The sequence below is a fragment of the Ochotona princeps genome, chromosome 24 (assembly GCF_030435755.1).
Source record: "Ochotona princeps isolate mOchPri1 chromosome 24, mOchPri1.hap1, whole genome shotgun sequence".
NCBI lineage: Eukaryota > Metazoa > Chordata > Mammalia > Lagomorpha > Ochotonidae > Ochotona > Ochotona princeps.
This window is the reverse complement of record NC_080855.1, coordinates 21283773-21297455: the sequence shown is the minus strand read 5'-3', so window position 1 is coordinate 21297455 and position 13683 is coordinate 21283773. Positions and strand designations below refer to the sequence as shown.

The following is a 13683-nucleotide window of genomic DNA, read 5'->3' as shown; positions in this document are numbered from 1 at the left end:
ACTAAAAGCTCCCACCTGGGGTTGAGCCATACCAGCCCAAATCCCAGGTGAGAGGGAGCTTGCGAGCCTCACAGGAACATCACGGAGGGCCCTCCTGCCAATGAAAAATGTGCACAACTCCAGGAGGATCACCAAGGTGCAACAACAAAACCGCCACTCAGTGCCAAACCACACCTTCAACGCTTCAAAGCTCAAATGCTTTTTTCCTCTTGATCTAAACCCAGGTCACCAGGGCACCCAACCTGCCCCTAACACACACACACACACACACACATGAAATGTGTCACTTCTCACCAGACTCAACCATGCCTGGCCTTACAGTGGGAACACAGACGCACACACACTCTTTTCAACTGTAAAGGACTGCAGAGGAAATGGGTGAAGCCAACCTGGTTGGGCTCAATGAAGACAAAATGGTGAATGGGAACACCTGTCCTAAAACCACTGCCCTCAATCCCAACGCTTGCTACAGCATGAAAGCAAAGCATTTCTCAGCACAGCTCAAGCTAGAGACTCCAATGTCGACAAAAATATTGTCCTAAACCGTGGACAGGATTCATAAAACGTTTCACACATCCTAAGTGAGTTAGACAGCCAGACACAGCTGGAGGCCACCTCCTGCTTGACCTCAAGTCAAGATTGGTAGTTTGGGCATCCCTGGCAAGCGTCGAGGATCTCAAACCAGACGCCACGAACCCAGGTGCCCAGTCATGGAGAGGGGAACTCCCGTGTCTGCACAGAATATTGGTGGGGGTGGGGGACCCCTAGACCGGATCTGATCTGAGGAGTGTCCCATCAGGAACTACTTTCAAAGAGGGAGACCGCCCAGGGGACAGACACCAATGACTTTTTTTTTCTTTTAAGGGGATGTGCCATCTGGAGAGGCAGCAGCCACCTGCAGAGACTTCTGCAAGGCAGACACTGGGCGGAACCTCCCTCTGAGAGGAGAAAGAAGCAGGTTGTAGAGAAGGGACAGGACTGGCCACGCCAGGACCCATCCAGGAGACCCCTTGGGATTGGGAAGAAAGGGCGGAAGCATTCCCTTGTCATTCGCTGCCTCCCAGCCCCACTGGCATCTCCTGGACAGAGCATCCTTGCACGGGCGCGCACACACACACACACACACACACACACACCCTCAAAGGACCCTTTGGTGCAGAAGGACTCCTAGCCTGGGAGGTCACTTGGATAGATGTTGAGTTCTTCAATTTCTGCCTAACCCGATCACGTCCAGCAAGACTTTCACCTTCTCTCTGCCCGCAAACCGCAGCAGTCCCGGAGCCCCAGAGCCTACCTTGACACTGGAATCCTTGCTTCCCAAAGCCCCTGCAAAAAGCAGAGGGAGATGCATCAGGCCCCCAGCGGCCACAGCCAATTCCCCTACAAAGTCACCCTCCTCTCCCCCGCCCCGCCCCCGGCACCCAGGTGCGGCTTCGCAGACACAGGCGGGTGCCCCAGGGCCTTCCGCCTGCAGGCGAGGGGGTGGGGGAGACGGGAGCCTGGCCGTAACCCCCACATCCTCCCTTCGCCCAGGCTGGGGAGAGGAGGCTGCGACCACCAGGTGGCGGGACGGGGCGCAGACGGGGAAGGAGGGGAAGGACAGCGTTTCCGTCGGAGTGATGGGGGGGAAATAGAGGGCTGGGGGGGTGGAAGGTTAGCAGGCGCTCGCCCCCCCCCCCCCAGGTGCCCCGAGTCCCCTGGGAGAGAAAAGAGTAGAGAAAAAGACTCCTCCAGAGGACGGGGGGACAGGAAGGACCCTGCGGGGCGGGGGTCCTCTGGGGAGGCTCCGAAGGGAGAAAGGACCCTGCACGCCTGGAAGGTGGGAAGGGGTGGGAAGGGGTTCTCAGAGGTGCGTGCAGGAGACTGAGGGGCGGGAAGGCAAGCTCGGAGAGGCGCACTCAAAAACGACTGACAGGAGGGCTGGACGCCCCAGGCCGCAGGGAGCTGGAGAGGGGGCGCCGGGCGAAGCGCAGAAACGGGGACCCCGGGGCCATGGAGAGACGGAGCAACCTGCAGCAGAGGTCAGGGGGCGCCCGGCGGGTGGCCGTCTGGGGCCGGGGAGGGAGCGCCCGCCAGACCGCCCGTCCGTCAGGGAGCCCGGGGCGGGACGGGGTGCGCGGGAGCGTGAGGTACGCGCGGGGCGCCTCTCCCTCGGGGGGTGCGCGGAGAGAAGAGGGTCCCGGGAAGCGCCGGGGCCGGCGCGCGCTCTCCTCACCAGATGAAGTCGGTGCAGTGGCTGCAGAAGGTGGGCTGCTTGAAGAAGCGAGCGGTGAATTTGTGGTTCTTGACCTCATGCACGTTCTTCTGCCGGAGGGCGCCTTTGCGGGCGAAGCGCACGGTGCTCTCCTCGCCCTCGCTCGCCGGCGGCCCCGCAGCCGGGTCAGCCATCTTGCGCGCGGGGGGGACCGGGGAACCCGAGAGGTGCCGGCCGGCCCCGGGGCCGCGGGACCGCGGGGCTGTGGGCCCGGGAGGCGCGCGACGAGGCGGCCGCTGGCTGCCGCCCGAGGCCGCGGGCGCTTCCCCTGCACCGGCTCTGACGGCCGCGGCGCCTGTCACTCGCCCAGCTGCGGCCGCTCGTCCAGCTGCGCTTGGCACCGCTGGCCCCAGCTGCGGGGGAGGGAGGCGGAGCCGCGGGCAGGCCCCGCCTTCCTCATTTGCATCGCGCCCAGGCCCCGCCTCCGCGCCGCCAGCTGCTTTACATCTTGGCACCCCCACTCCCCCCGCCCCCGGCGGGGCCGGCCTCCCCGGGAAGTGCGCTCAGCCGCAGCGCTGCGGCGTTGGGGACCGCAGCCTGCGTGCTTCGGGGCTGGGCTGCCTGAAGGAGATGAGCGCCCCAGGTGTACCGAAAGCCCCAGCACCTCCTAGGAGGGGTGCGGTGAATTGCCCCCTTGGCCCCTGCAGGCAAGATGCCTGGCATTGGCCATTCTGCTCGCAGTCTCCTCAAGGGACGGGCTCGCGCTGTCTCTCATCCGAGAAGGGCCTGTGCTGCCACCCCCCCACACTCACACACCACGTTCTGCCAAGGTAGGAAGGGTCGGTCTTTATCTCCGTGTCCACCACCCAGAGCAGTATTCTTGGCTTTTCGTGCCCAAACTCCCTTACTTGCCATGTGTCCCTTCCACACAGACTCAATTTCCTTAACCTTACCACGGGGCTCCCAATTGTGGTGAGAGGGGGAAGGGAGAAGAAATCTGATAAATCAGTAGTTCCTAAAATTGCTTTCATTTCTGACTCATCTTCACAAATTCTAGTCATATTTGTGCACCATCCGGGGGAAACCAAGTCTGCCTGGATTGGTCTATCTGAGTTGGAAGAGCATGAAGGCATCTTTGTTATCAAAAACGTCATCTGGTCTTCTTTTATATGTTGCTAGAGAGATTAACAAATGTCCCAGAGGTGCTCCATGCACATTGGCTGAAGGGCTCCTGGTCACCTAGATGGTGAGATGGATGTGAAATGAGTGCCCTGGGCACACACTGTACCCAGGCAGCCCACCCCCATCGTGCCCCACACCCTGGGCTCAGCTATATATTTGACCATGAACTCCTACCCTCCTCTGGCCCTTGGAGGGGTCGGGGAAGGACAGGGGTGACTTATCATTAAACCCCAATGCCCCATACCCTGCCCACGCTCAGGGACTGACACCTCCTTGGGGTCCAATTATTAGTTGAAGGGATGAGGGAGGGGCCAGCACAGGCTAATCCTCCACCCATGGCACTGGCATCCCACATGGGCATGGGTTAGAGTCCTAGCTGCTGCTTTGCTTCCTATTTTGTTCTCTGCTAATGGCCTGGGAAAGCAATAGACGATAGGCCAAGGTCATCGGACCTTGCATACACGTGGGAGACCCAAAAGAAACTCCTACCACCTATCTTTGGACCTTCCCAGCTCTGGTGTTGTGGCCTTTTGGAGAGCGCACCCGCAGAAAGATCTTTCTCTGTTTCTCTCCATGTCTCTCTCTCTCTTTCTCTCTCTCTCTTTATGTAATTCTGACTTTCAAATAAAGTAAATCTTTAAAAACTAAAGAAAGAGAGAGAGAGAACACCTTCTTATCCCCACCCAGCAGGTGCTCATCCATAATCAACATCGCCTGCGAGACCAGTGGCTGGCTCCCCTCCCAGCCCCAGCAGTCCTGTGGGGAGCCAGTGACTTCCGTGGCAGAGAAAGAGAAGGACGACAAAATTCAGCAAAATGAAGATACACACGTTCAATCCCCACAAGAGACATAAGCTCAATCCTGTTGAGTGGTGTTGGGCAGCCCACTCCCCAAGCCTGGGGAGTGATGGATGAAGGAGGGCGGGATGAGCTGAAAGAGGCATCACCCTCGGAGGTGCTGGGGCTTTCAGTACACCTGCTATGACAGTCTAGCCCAATAAGTCAACATGAGGATGCGTGTGGAAAGCAATGGCTGTAATAATAGAATGTCCCTCCCCTATGTAGTCATTCAAAGGTAATGCAGAAAAAATAGCATTTACTTCTAAAGTTGACATGTTTGGGAAACTGGATGTGCCTGCCTATTATTAGTTCTTGAAGAGGCCCCACCACCTCCCAGGGAGGCTTGGGGACACATCCCAAGAGGCCTTGCTGCTCCAGTAGACTTCCTTTGAACCGATGAGCTGGAAGCTCACAGCTTACATCCTGCCTTTTGAACCAAGTGCCCTGCATGACTTTGCTCTATAACAACAAACAGCACCTCGTGGCTCCTGGGCCTGGGCATGCAAGAGCTGGTGGATCTCAAAGAACCAGTTGGTTCCCAGAGGGGCAGCAACATCTGAGGATGAGCCATGCAGCTCCCACTGGACCCAGATCCCTGCCGGTCAGGGATCTCCAACTGATGGCCTTTGGATACCTTTTTATAACCAGCTCTGATTTTTTTTTTCTCCTTTGGTGCGTGAGTTTCACTTCATTATCCAGATTCTGACTTCTTTAGGAAAAAAGATGTGACTAAACAGCCCACACTCCCAAGTACAATCATTCTTTTGTTCATTCAGTCCACAGATGCTTCCTGAGCAACTACCAGGTACTGGTCCAGGCACTGTTGGCATAAACCAGTCACAAGTCCCCACCCTCACGGAGCTGATCATCTAATGCGGGGAGGGGAAGAGGGGCAATAACCTAACCAACTAACATATCTCTGCAAGGTGGTGTGGAGTCCATGCCGGAAAGAAAAAAAAACCTACAAGGCAAAAGGAAACATGCAAATGAGCAAAGAGGGACCGTGGCCAGTAGGAGGATTGATGACAGAGAGGTAGGAAACATGAGTCAAGGTCTGAATAAAGTGAGGGGATGAGCCATGGGACTCTTTTGGGGGAGTATGTTCCAGACAGGGAACACAGCATAATGCCAAAAGCCAGAGGGGAGAGAATGGGCCAAGCACCTAGCAGACAGAGCCTGGCGATTTCCAGCCATGGCTGGAGTGGACAGAGACGGGACAGCGATTAGGAGATGAAGTGTAGGAAGTAGTAGGGCACCTGCAGGGACTTGTCCCTATAAGATGGAGTTTGGCTTTTGTTGCATGTAAGCCACGAGAGAGCTGGAAACAAAAGAATGGCCTCCTGGGACTTACTGTTTTGAAGGAAATGATGACCCTGGTTGCCATGTGGGTAATGGGCGGTAGAGGTAGAAGCAGAGACAGCAATGACGAGATCATGCGTGAGTCGGCGAGGCAGGGGAGTAAGACAGCAGGATGGGGTTGGGAATCCTAGCTGATGCTCCAATGTGACCATGGGAGGACAGAGGCTGGACATGTTTGGGAGATCTCAAGGCCCTGAGGAATCTGGAGGTTCTGTGTGGGAGTGGAGGCCAAGGTCTCCTCCGTCCAGGACTGTATGCTTGCTGTCTGTATATATTCATTTCCTGTGGCTGCCATAAAAAGTTATCACAAGCCGAGGTGACTAAAAATAACAAACGTATTCTCTCCTATTTCTGGAAGCCAGAAAACCTAAATCGAGGCAGCCACAGAGCCCCGTACCCCCTGGAGCCTCTCGCCTTGCCTCTTCTGGCTTTGGGGGAAGGCGGGGTGGTCACTGTCAGCTTTCCTAGCTTCCTTGGCTTGTGGCCACATCTCTCCCATCTTCTGCTGTCTTCATGTGGGCTTCTCCTCCATGGAGGAAGGGGCTTCAAGTTTAAAGAAAAGGAGCCAAAATGTAAGTTCATGTTGGTACAAAAGATTGTGGCATTCCTGCGTTCCAATATCCACCTCCTCTTCCATCTATTGAAGCTCCCCTCTGCGTCTCTCATAAGGACCCTATCGCTGTGTTTAGGGTCAGTGTGAGTGGTCTCTGCCCCTCAGGATCCCTTGCTTAGGTGTATCTGTGCAGACTTTTTTCAAATGGGGTGACAATCATAGGTTCCAGGATTTACAATACACTTGTATCTTTGGGGAGGGGGCACCTCCATTCAAACCACAACATCACACGGCTCTGGGTAAGTCACTTCCTCCGCCCGTACCTCCTGCTTCTGTCTGTCAAACACATCTGGGCCATTTGCCTTCTGATCCCCTCATTCAGTAGTCATAAACCAGGTGTGACTATGTAGTATTTCAAATATGGCTACTCTAAAAATGATTAAGTAATGAGAAGTGTGATCACCCTGAAAGTCAAATAACTCATAATAATTTTGTGCTTTCATTTTATTTTGAAATGATGGTAGTGGACATACATTGGGACAAAGCAAATCTCTAAAATTAATTTTATCTGGTTTCTCTTTTTTTGTAATGTAGCTATGTAAAATTATACGTGTGGTTCATGTTGTATTTCCTTGGACAGTTCTAGTCTAAAGGATAACTTTGAAGCAATTTTAAATTAATTTAATATAAAGGTTATAGATATTATAAATAAAGATTCATCTCTGGTCCATGTGGCATCAGCAGGGGTAGCTTGACTAAGACCGATAGTACTTGCTCTCAAGCATCTCATTCACATGGCATCTAAGTTGGTGCTGGCTGTCCACTGACAGCCCACCTGGAGTCTTAGCCTGTGGCACTGGTTTCCTTTCATGTAGGTCTCTCCGCTGGCCTCTTGCGCTACCTCCTGACATGGTGGCTGGATTCCAAGCTTGAGTATTCCAAAACAGAGTAAGACTGACCTAGAAACCAGCCCCTGTCGTTTCCAACACATGCTACTGATCAGGCAAAGAACGTGGGTTTGAAGAGAAATCCCATTTCGCAGCGGAAACCATATCAAAGAAATCGAGGGTTGCACAGACAGTTCCTGATAGATGTTTGGCAAGTTCATAAAATGTCACAATTCCTCTCAGACACTTGAAAAAATAGAAACTGGAAAACGTTAAGCAATCTTCAAGGTAACTGCGGGAAGTGCTACTCACGGTGATTAACAACTAATATTGACGAACAGGAAAGCACAGCCCACTCAAAGGGAGAAAAACATAAATCAACAGAAACTTCCAGATCCCACTAGACATTGACTTTAAAACAACATAAAGATGGGTCTCCAGCCTCACTGGTCTTGGGCGAGGATGGTTCTATCATGGTGTCAGTTCAGAAACGCCTACAGAAAGAACCACTGACTTTGTACAATAACCCACCACCAGGGATAACTTTAAATGAAAAGCGCAGTCAAAATTCAGTTACATAACGGATTGTGGACATGGAGGATGCACCAGGCACTTATAGGAACATTTCAAGTCCTATTTAAGTTTAAGAGTCAATATCCTTTTGACTCTTTTTAGAGACAACCACTAGATAACTCTTCTTATAGGTGAACATGTAACAAGAATCCAAAGAATACAAAATGGTGTTACCATGATGAAACTTCGAGATAATGCCACTATTGTCATCCTCCTAGCAGAAGAATAAAATGAGCACTTTGATCACTCAGTCATTGAACTTCAACCTTTGGCTGGAAGGGATCTATAGGCAATGAAATCTACTTCCTTTTACTGCATTTTACTTGTGTGCATTCCAGGTGCATACTGACTGCTGGTTCCGTCCAGGCAACTGACATGCTTCTGTTAGTCATAGTATCAATGCAGGTGTCAGGAAATGTCAAATATAATTCCATTTTTTTAATTTTTATTTTTTTTTTTTTAGCTTTTGGAAGAGTTCCAGATCCTCCTGTATTGTACAATAACAATGACTTCCCTGCTTATGTTAAGACATTCATTGCCGGCCATTGCTGTTGTAACAGGAAAAGTTCATTAACTTCTGCTACTCAATGATTATTAATGCCTGACAGGACCTATAAAATGAACTTATCAGTTATGGTAGGATTATAAATAAAGTGAGGGATCCAACATTGCTTTGAAAGTCACGCCAACTGTTTATGTTTGGATTCTGTGCTCTGTGATCCTGAGGTTAACGACATGAATTAACACGCATCTGCCAACAACTGTAATGAAAAATCATTGCAAATTTATTTGTTACATCTGCTGTCCAACTGTTTTGACATGAATGGTTTTCAAGTAACATTGCCAGAGAGGTGCAATATGTTACCCCTATGGTGAAAATAAATTCATTTGTTGTATCTAACTCCTCAGTCTCAGAAGTAAAGGTCTGAGTAATATAAGGTTTAATCAAAGGTTTGTTTCTGAAGTGAGAAAATTGGTGGTGATGACTAAGGTGCTGCAGTCCATCAATTGGACTTGTTATTGTATACTAAAGATTTTTTTCTAAGTAGATTACACTCGGTTACTTCTTGCTAGCCATCAGCCAGAACCCTACTGCCTAAACACTAACTTCATTTATTTATGTTTAGAAAATCCACAAACTCACAATCTTGTTTCTTTTGTTATGTTTTAAGTCAAGTTTGAGTGTTACAAGACTCACTGAAAAACTGGTCAAGCTTTTGCTTTGTAACTTTTCTTTGCTTGTAAGCATCATCTTGTCTTCAATTCTACAATAAGAAATACATTTTTGACAAAGGTTCAATGCCTTAATAAGAAAAAAAACATAAAGAGGTTCAAAGAACTGAAGGAATAGGTGGAGAAAATCAATAAGATAATGCATGAACAAGTGGAAGAGAAAAAAAAAATCAGAAGACAAGGAAAAAAAAAAAAAGAAGTTACAGAGCTGAAAATATGTTTACCAAAACAAAAATTCACTGAGGTGACGAGGAGAGAGAATTGAGCACACTTGAGCAATCAGGAGAGAGAATCCAAAAATTTAAACACAGGACAACAGAGAGAAAATCATCGGAAGAGTGAACAGAGGGTAGAGGAACTTCAGAATATCACCGAAGCACCCTGGGCATAGAGGGAGTCTCAGAGAGAGAGGAGAGAGAGAAAGGGGAATGACTTTGAATGATTATTTGAAGAAAATATGACCAACAGCAGGCAATACCACTGCCTGTGATGCCAGCATTCCATATGGGCATCGGTTCATGTCCCAGCTGCTCCAATTCCTGTCCAGTTCTTTGTTTACAGCCTGGAAAAGCAGCAGAGGACGGCTCAAGTCCTTGGGCTGCTGTATGTATTTGGGAGACCTGAAAAACAGATTCTGGCTCCTAGTTTTGGCCTGGCTTAGGCCCAGCCATTGCAGCTATCTGGGGAATGAACTAGCAAGTAAAACGTTGCTCTCTTTCTCTCTGCAACTGTAACTTTCAAATAAATAAATAAACTTTTTTTTTTTTTTAGCAAGATGTGTTTCTTTTTATTAGAAAGACAGATTTACAGAGAGAAGGTGATACAGAGAAAAACTCTTCCGTCCACTGGTTCACTTCCCAAACAGCCACAACAGCCAGAGCTGAGCTGATCCGAAGCCAGGAGCCAGGAGCTTCTTCTGAGTCTCCCACATGTATACAGGTTCCCAAGGCTTTGGCCCATCCTCTGCTGCTTTCCCAGGCCATAAGCAGGAACCTGGATGGGAAGTGGAGCAGCCAGGAGATCAGCTGGTGCCCGGTATAAGATCCTGGCACTTGCAAAAGGAGGATTAGCTAATTGAGCCATCATACTGTGACTGTAAATATCTTTTCAAAACTCCCAAAACAGTCATTTAAATATGAGAAAGAAAGTAACACACTCTAGATAGGTCGAAGTTAAAGGAGCTCATCTCCCTGCAAGAAGTGCTCCAGGGAGCCCAATAGGTTCCAATGAAAGGATGGTATTTCAAGCACTATGAGGAAATAGATTTCTGTGAAAGTAAATACAGGGGCAGTTACAAAAGCTAGTATTCTAACCAAGTTATAGCTCCCATGTCTGTTCTCTACATGGTGTATCAGACTAATGTTTATTAAAAAAAAAATTAGTGGTTTTAGACAGACTACCTAAAGACGTAAGCAATAATTGAAAGGGATAAGAAAAAGGCACAGGAGCAGAAGTTATGCTGGGATAAATTCAAATTCATGTTCTAATTTAGGATGTCAAATGTAATCCCCATGGTAACCACAGAGAAAAATAATTATGAAATATGCACAGAAGGATTGAGAAGGGGGGTGGTAGGCCTTGTGGCAGAGTGGGTGAAGACCCTGCTTGGGATACCTGCCAACTATAAGAGTGCTTGGTTTGGGTCCCAGAGACTCTGCTTTGGATCCACCCCACTGCTAATACACCTGGGAGGCAGGGTATATGGCTCAAGAACTTGGGTCCCTGTCACCCACATAGAGACCCTCTTGGAGTTCCTAGCTCCTGACCTCATTCAGCCTGGCCCAGCCCTACTCTTAGGGGCACTGGGAGAAAGATTATCAGCAAATGAAAGACCTCTCTCTCCCTCTCTTTTCTCTCTGTCTCTCTCACTGTCACTCTGATTTGGAAATGGATATTTTAAAAAATGGGGGGCGGCGATGGCAGCACAGTAGCTTAGTGGCTAAAGTTCTCACCTTTCACTGGCATTCCATATGGCCGCAGTTTCATGTCCAGCGGTCCCGCTTCCCATGCAGCGCCCTGCCTGTTGCCTGGAAAAGCAGTCGAGGATGGCCCAAAGCCTTGGGACCCTGCACCTACTTGGGAGAGCCGGAATGAAGCTCTTGGGGTCTGCCTTTGGATTGGCTCAGCTCCAACCATTGTGAAGAGTGAACCATCGTACTTAAGATCTTCCTCTCTGTTTCTCCTCCTCTCTGTATATCTGACTTGCCAATTAAAATAAATAATTTTTTAAAGGAAATAAGAAGAGCAAAGAATTAAAACATTTCACTACCAGGATCAGCATTGTGGCATATCAGGTAAAGGGGCATCTGTGACATCAGCGTTCCATATGGGTGCCAACTGCTTCCCATACAGCTCCCTGGGAAAAGAGGTGAAGATGGCCTAAGTATTTGGACCCCTGCCACCCATGTCGGAAAACCAGATGAAGTTCCTAACTCCTGGCTTCAGCCCAGCTTAGTGCTGATCATTGTAGCCATCTAGGGAGTGAACCAACACATGGAAGATTCTCTTTTTCTCTCCCTCTTTTTTTGTAACTCTGGATCTCCAAATAAATGCATACTTTTTTAAAAAAAAATTTCACTACCAAAAATTGAAATAAACATAGAAGACAGCATTGCAAAAAAGAACAAAATGGATGTAAGACATACAGCAAGCAAAAAAGTGACAAAAGTAAATCCCTAGCCAGTAATTACTTTAAATGTAAATGGGTTAAAGTCTGCACTAGAGTTTGGCAGTTTAGATTTTTAAAAGCATGATTCAACTACGTGCTACCCACGGGAGATTCACTTTCGATTCAAACACACAGCTAAGTTGGAAGTGAAAGAAAGGTGAAATCAGTGTCTGGAAGTGACAATTGTAACCAAGTATGCGGCAGCATTCATCAGAGGGCTAAAATGTGGAAGCAACCCAAGTGTCGATTGGCAGAAGAATGTATGTACAAAGTGTGACATGAACATGCAATGAGATAGTGTTCAGCTTTAAAAGGAGAGTGAATCTGACCCATGCTACCATGTGACTAACCCTTGAGGTCATTATATCAAGTGAAATGAACCAGTCACCAGAAGACAAGCGTACTGTGTGACTCCACCTACAAGAGGTCCCCAGTCTAGACAACAACTTGAAGGCAGAGAGTAGAATGGTGGCTGTTGGAGGCTGGAGGCAAGGGAAACAGGAAACTGCCATTTAATGAGTAAAGAGTTTCAGTTTTGCAAGATGAGAAGAGCTCAGGCGCTAGACGGTGAAAATTGCACAACAATCTCAAAGTATTGTGTCTCACTGAACTACACGCTTAACAACAGCTAAAAAGATCAATGTGATGCTTGGTATATTTAATCAAGACTTCTAAACTGGAAGGGGGAAAATGCCAGTCTTGATGGAATTTTATCATAAACCAGATTCTGTGCTAAACAATTCCCATGCACTCTCTGTCTCTGCCATGTGAGCCCTATTTTTTATGCAGAGGGTAAAACTCAGACACTAAGAACTTAAGTGAACTTCCCAGGGCTCCCCTGTTAGAAACTGGCAACTGCAAGACTCGAAGCCCGGCCTTCTGACTCCGTAGAACACTCAGTGCGGCTGCTTGGCATTCTCTAAGAAACACACTTGTGTCTAGAAAATACGGAAAAGTTTTGCATAAGAAAACTCTTCCAGAAACAATAACCAGCTACTAAAAAAAAAAAATCGTGCCAGCACAGTGATGTAGCAGGCTAATCCTTCACCTGCAAACACCGGCATCCCATATGCCAGTTCATGTCCCAGTGATTCACTGCAAATCCAGCTCTCTCTTTATAGCCTAGGAAAGCAACAGGATATGAGCCAGAGCCTTGAGCCCTTGTACCCATGTGCAAGACCTGGAAGAAGCTCCTGGCTTTGGATCAGCTCAACTGGCCATTGCACCAACTGGGGAGTGAACCAGTGGATAGAAAGACTTCTCCCTGTCTTTCAAAAAAAAAAAAAATAAGCAAATCTTTGAAAAGCTTGTTGATGTTGCAGTGTAACACATATGTAACCAAGGCCACTTATTTTAAGCAGGTGATGCTCTACGCACTTCAGAAATGCCTACACCAATGTAAGTTTCACAAGATGAAGTTACAGAAAAGTTCCAGGTCCCAGAAAAGCTCTCCTGAACACTTTCCCAGGAAACACCACCCCGGGGAGAACCACTCCCTGACTCCCATCCTCACATAACGTAGAACATAAAATCCACCACCTAAGCAATTCATAAGGGCACAGCTTGGTAATGCAACATATCCTCATCTGTGTAATCAATCTCCAGAACATTCCACGATCCAAAGTTGAAACCCTGCATCCACGCAGCAGTGATGCTCCATCCTCTTTCCCCCCTCTCCCTAGTCCCTGATAATTAGTGTTTTACAATTTGTCTCCATGAGTTCAGCCACTTAAGGTACCTCATACAAGTGGAATTGCATGAGAATATGGCAAGAAGATCATGGAAAATTAAGTCAGAAGTCAAATGTATTTATTGAAATCTATGCCAAGCCGCTTTCAAAATGTATTGAGGGCCCCCATATGTAGATCTCAATTTTCTTGTCCCCGACACATTTCTGTTTTAAATGCAAACCATGAACTTTTTGAAGTGCCCTGGTGCAATGCTTGTCTTTTGTCTATCCACTGGTTCACTGGTTTGTCTTTTTGAGCACAGTATACTCAAGGCTCATTCATCGTGTAGTATCAAATTCCTTCATGGTTAAGGTTAGATCATAGATTAGTTGTATCCATTCTTGAACTTCATGCACAGTTTCTGCATTTTTTAAAAAAAGATTTATTTATTTTATTGGAAAGGCAGAGCTACAGAGAGAAGGAAGTACAGATAGAAAGATCTTCCATCCGCTGCTTCATTCCTCA

At 48.3% G+C, this 13683-nt stretch overlaps 1 protein-coding gene and 1 pseudogene across 2 annotated transcripts in view; one reads left to right on the top strand and one right to left on the bottom strand.

Annotated features, from left to right (window-relative positions):
• The window catches only part of PRKCB (protein kinase C beta), a 292330-nt gene extending 289739 nt beyond the window's left edge, over window positions 1-2591 (bottom strand). The window contains exons 1-2 of one of the 2 annotated variants that reach the window (XM_004586824.4): window positions 2216-2591; window positions 1295-1326 (exon numbers count right to left, since the gene is read on the bottom strand). In XM_004586824.4, the coding sequence (XP_004586881.2) occupies window positions 1295-1326; window positions 2216-2388 (205 nt within the window). In that variant the 5' untranslated portion in view covers window positions 2389-2591. The remainder of the gene's footprint in view (window positions 1-1294; window positions 1327-2215) is intronic. The other variant, XM_004586823.4, reaches the window with a different exon arrangement.
• A 4412-nt stretch (window positions 2592-7003) lies between these two features.
• LOC118757782 (ubiquitin-conjugating enzyme E2 W-like) lies at window positions 7004-7816 on the top strand (annotated as a pseudogene).
• Window positions 7817-13683: the final 5867 nt, after the last annotated feature.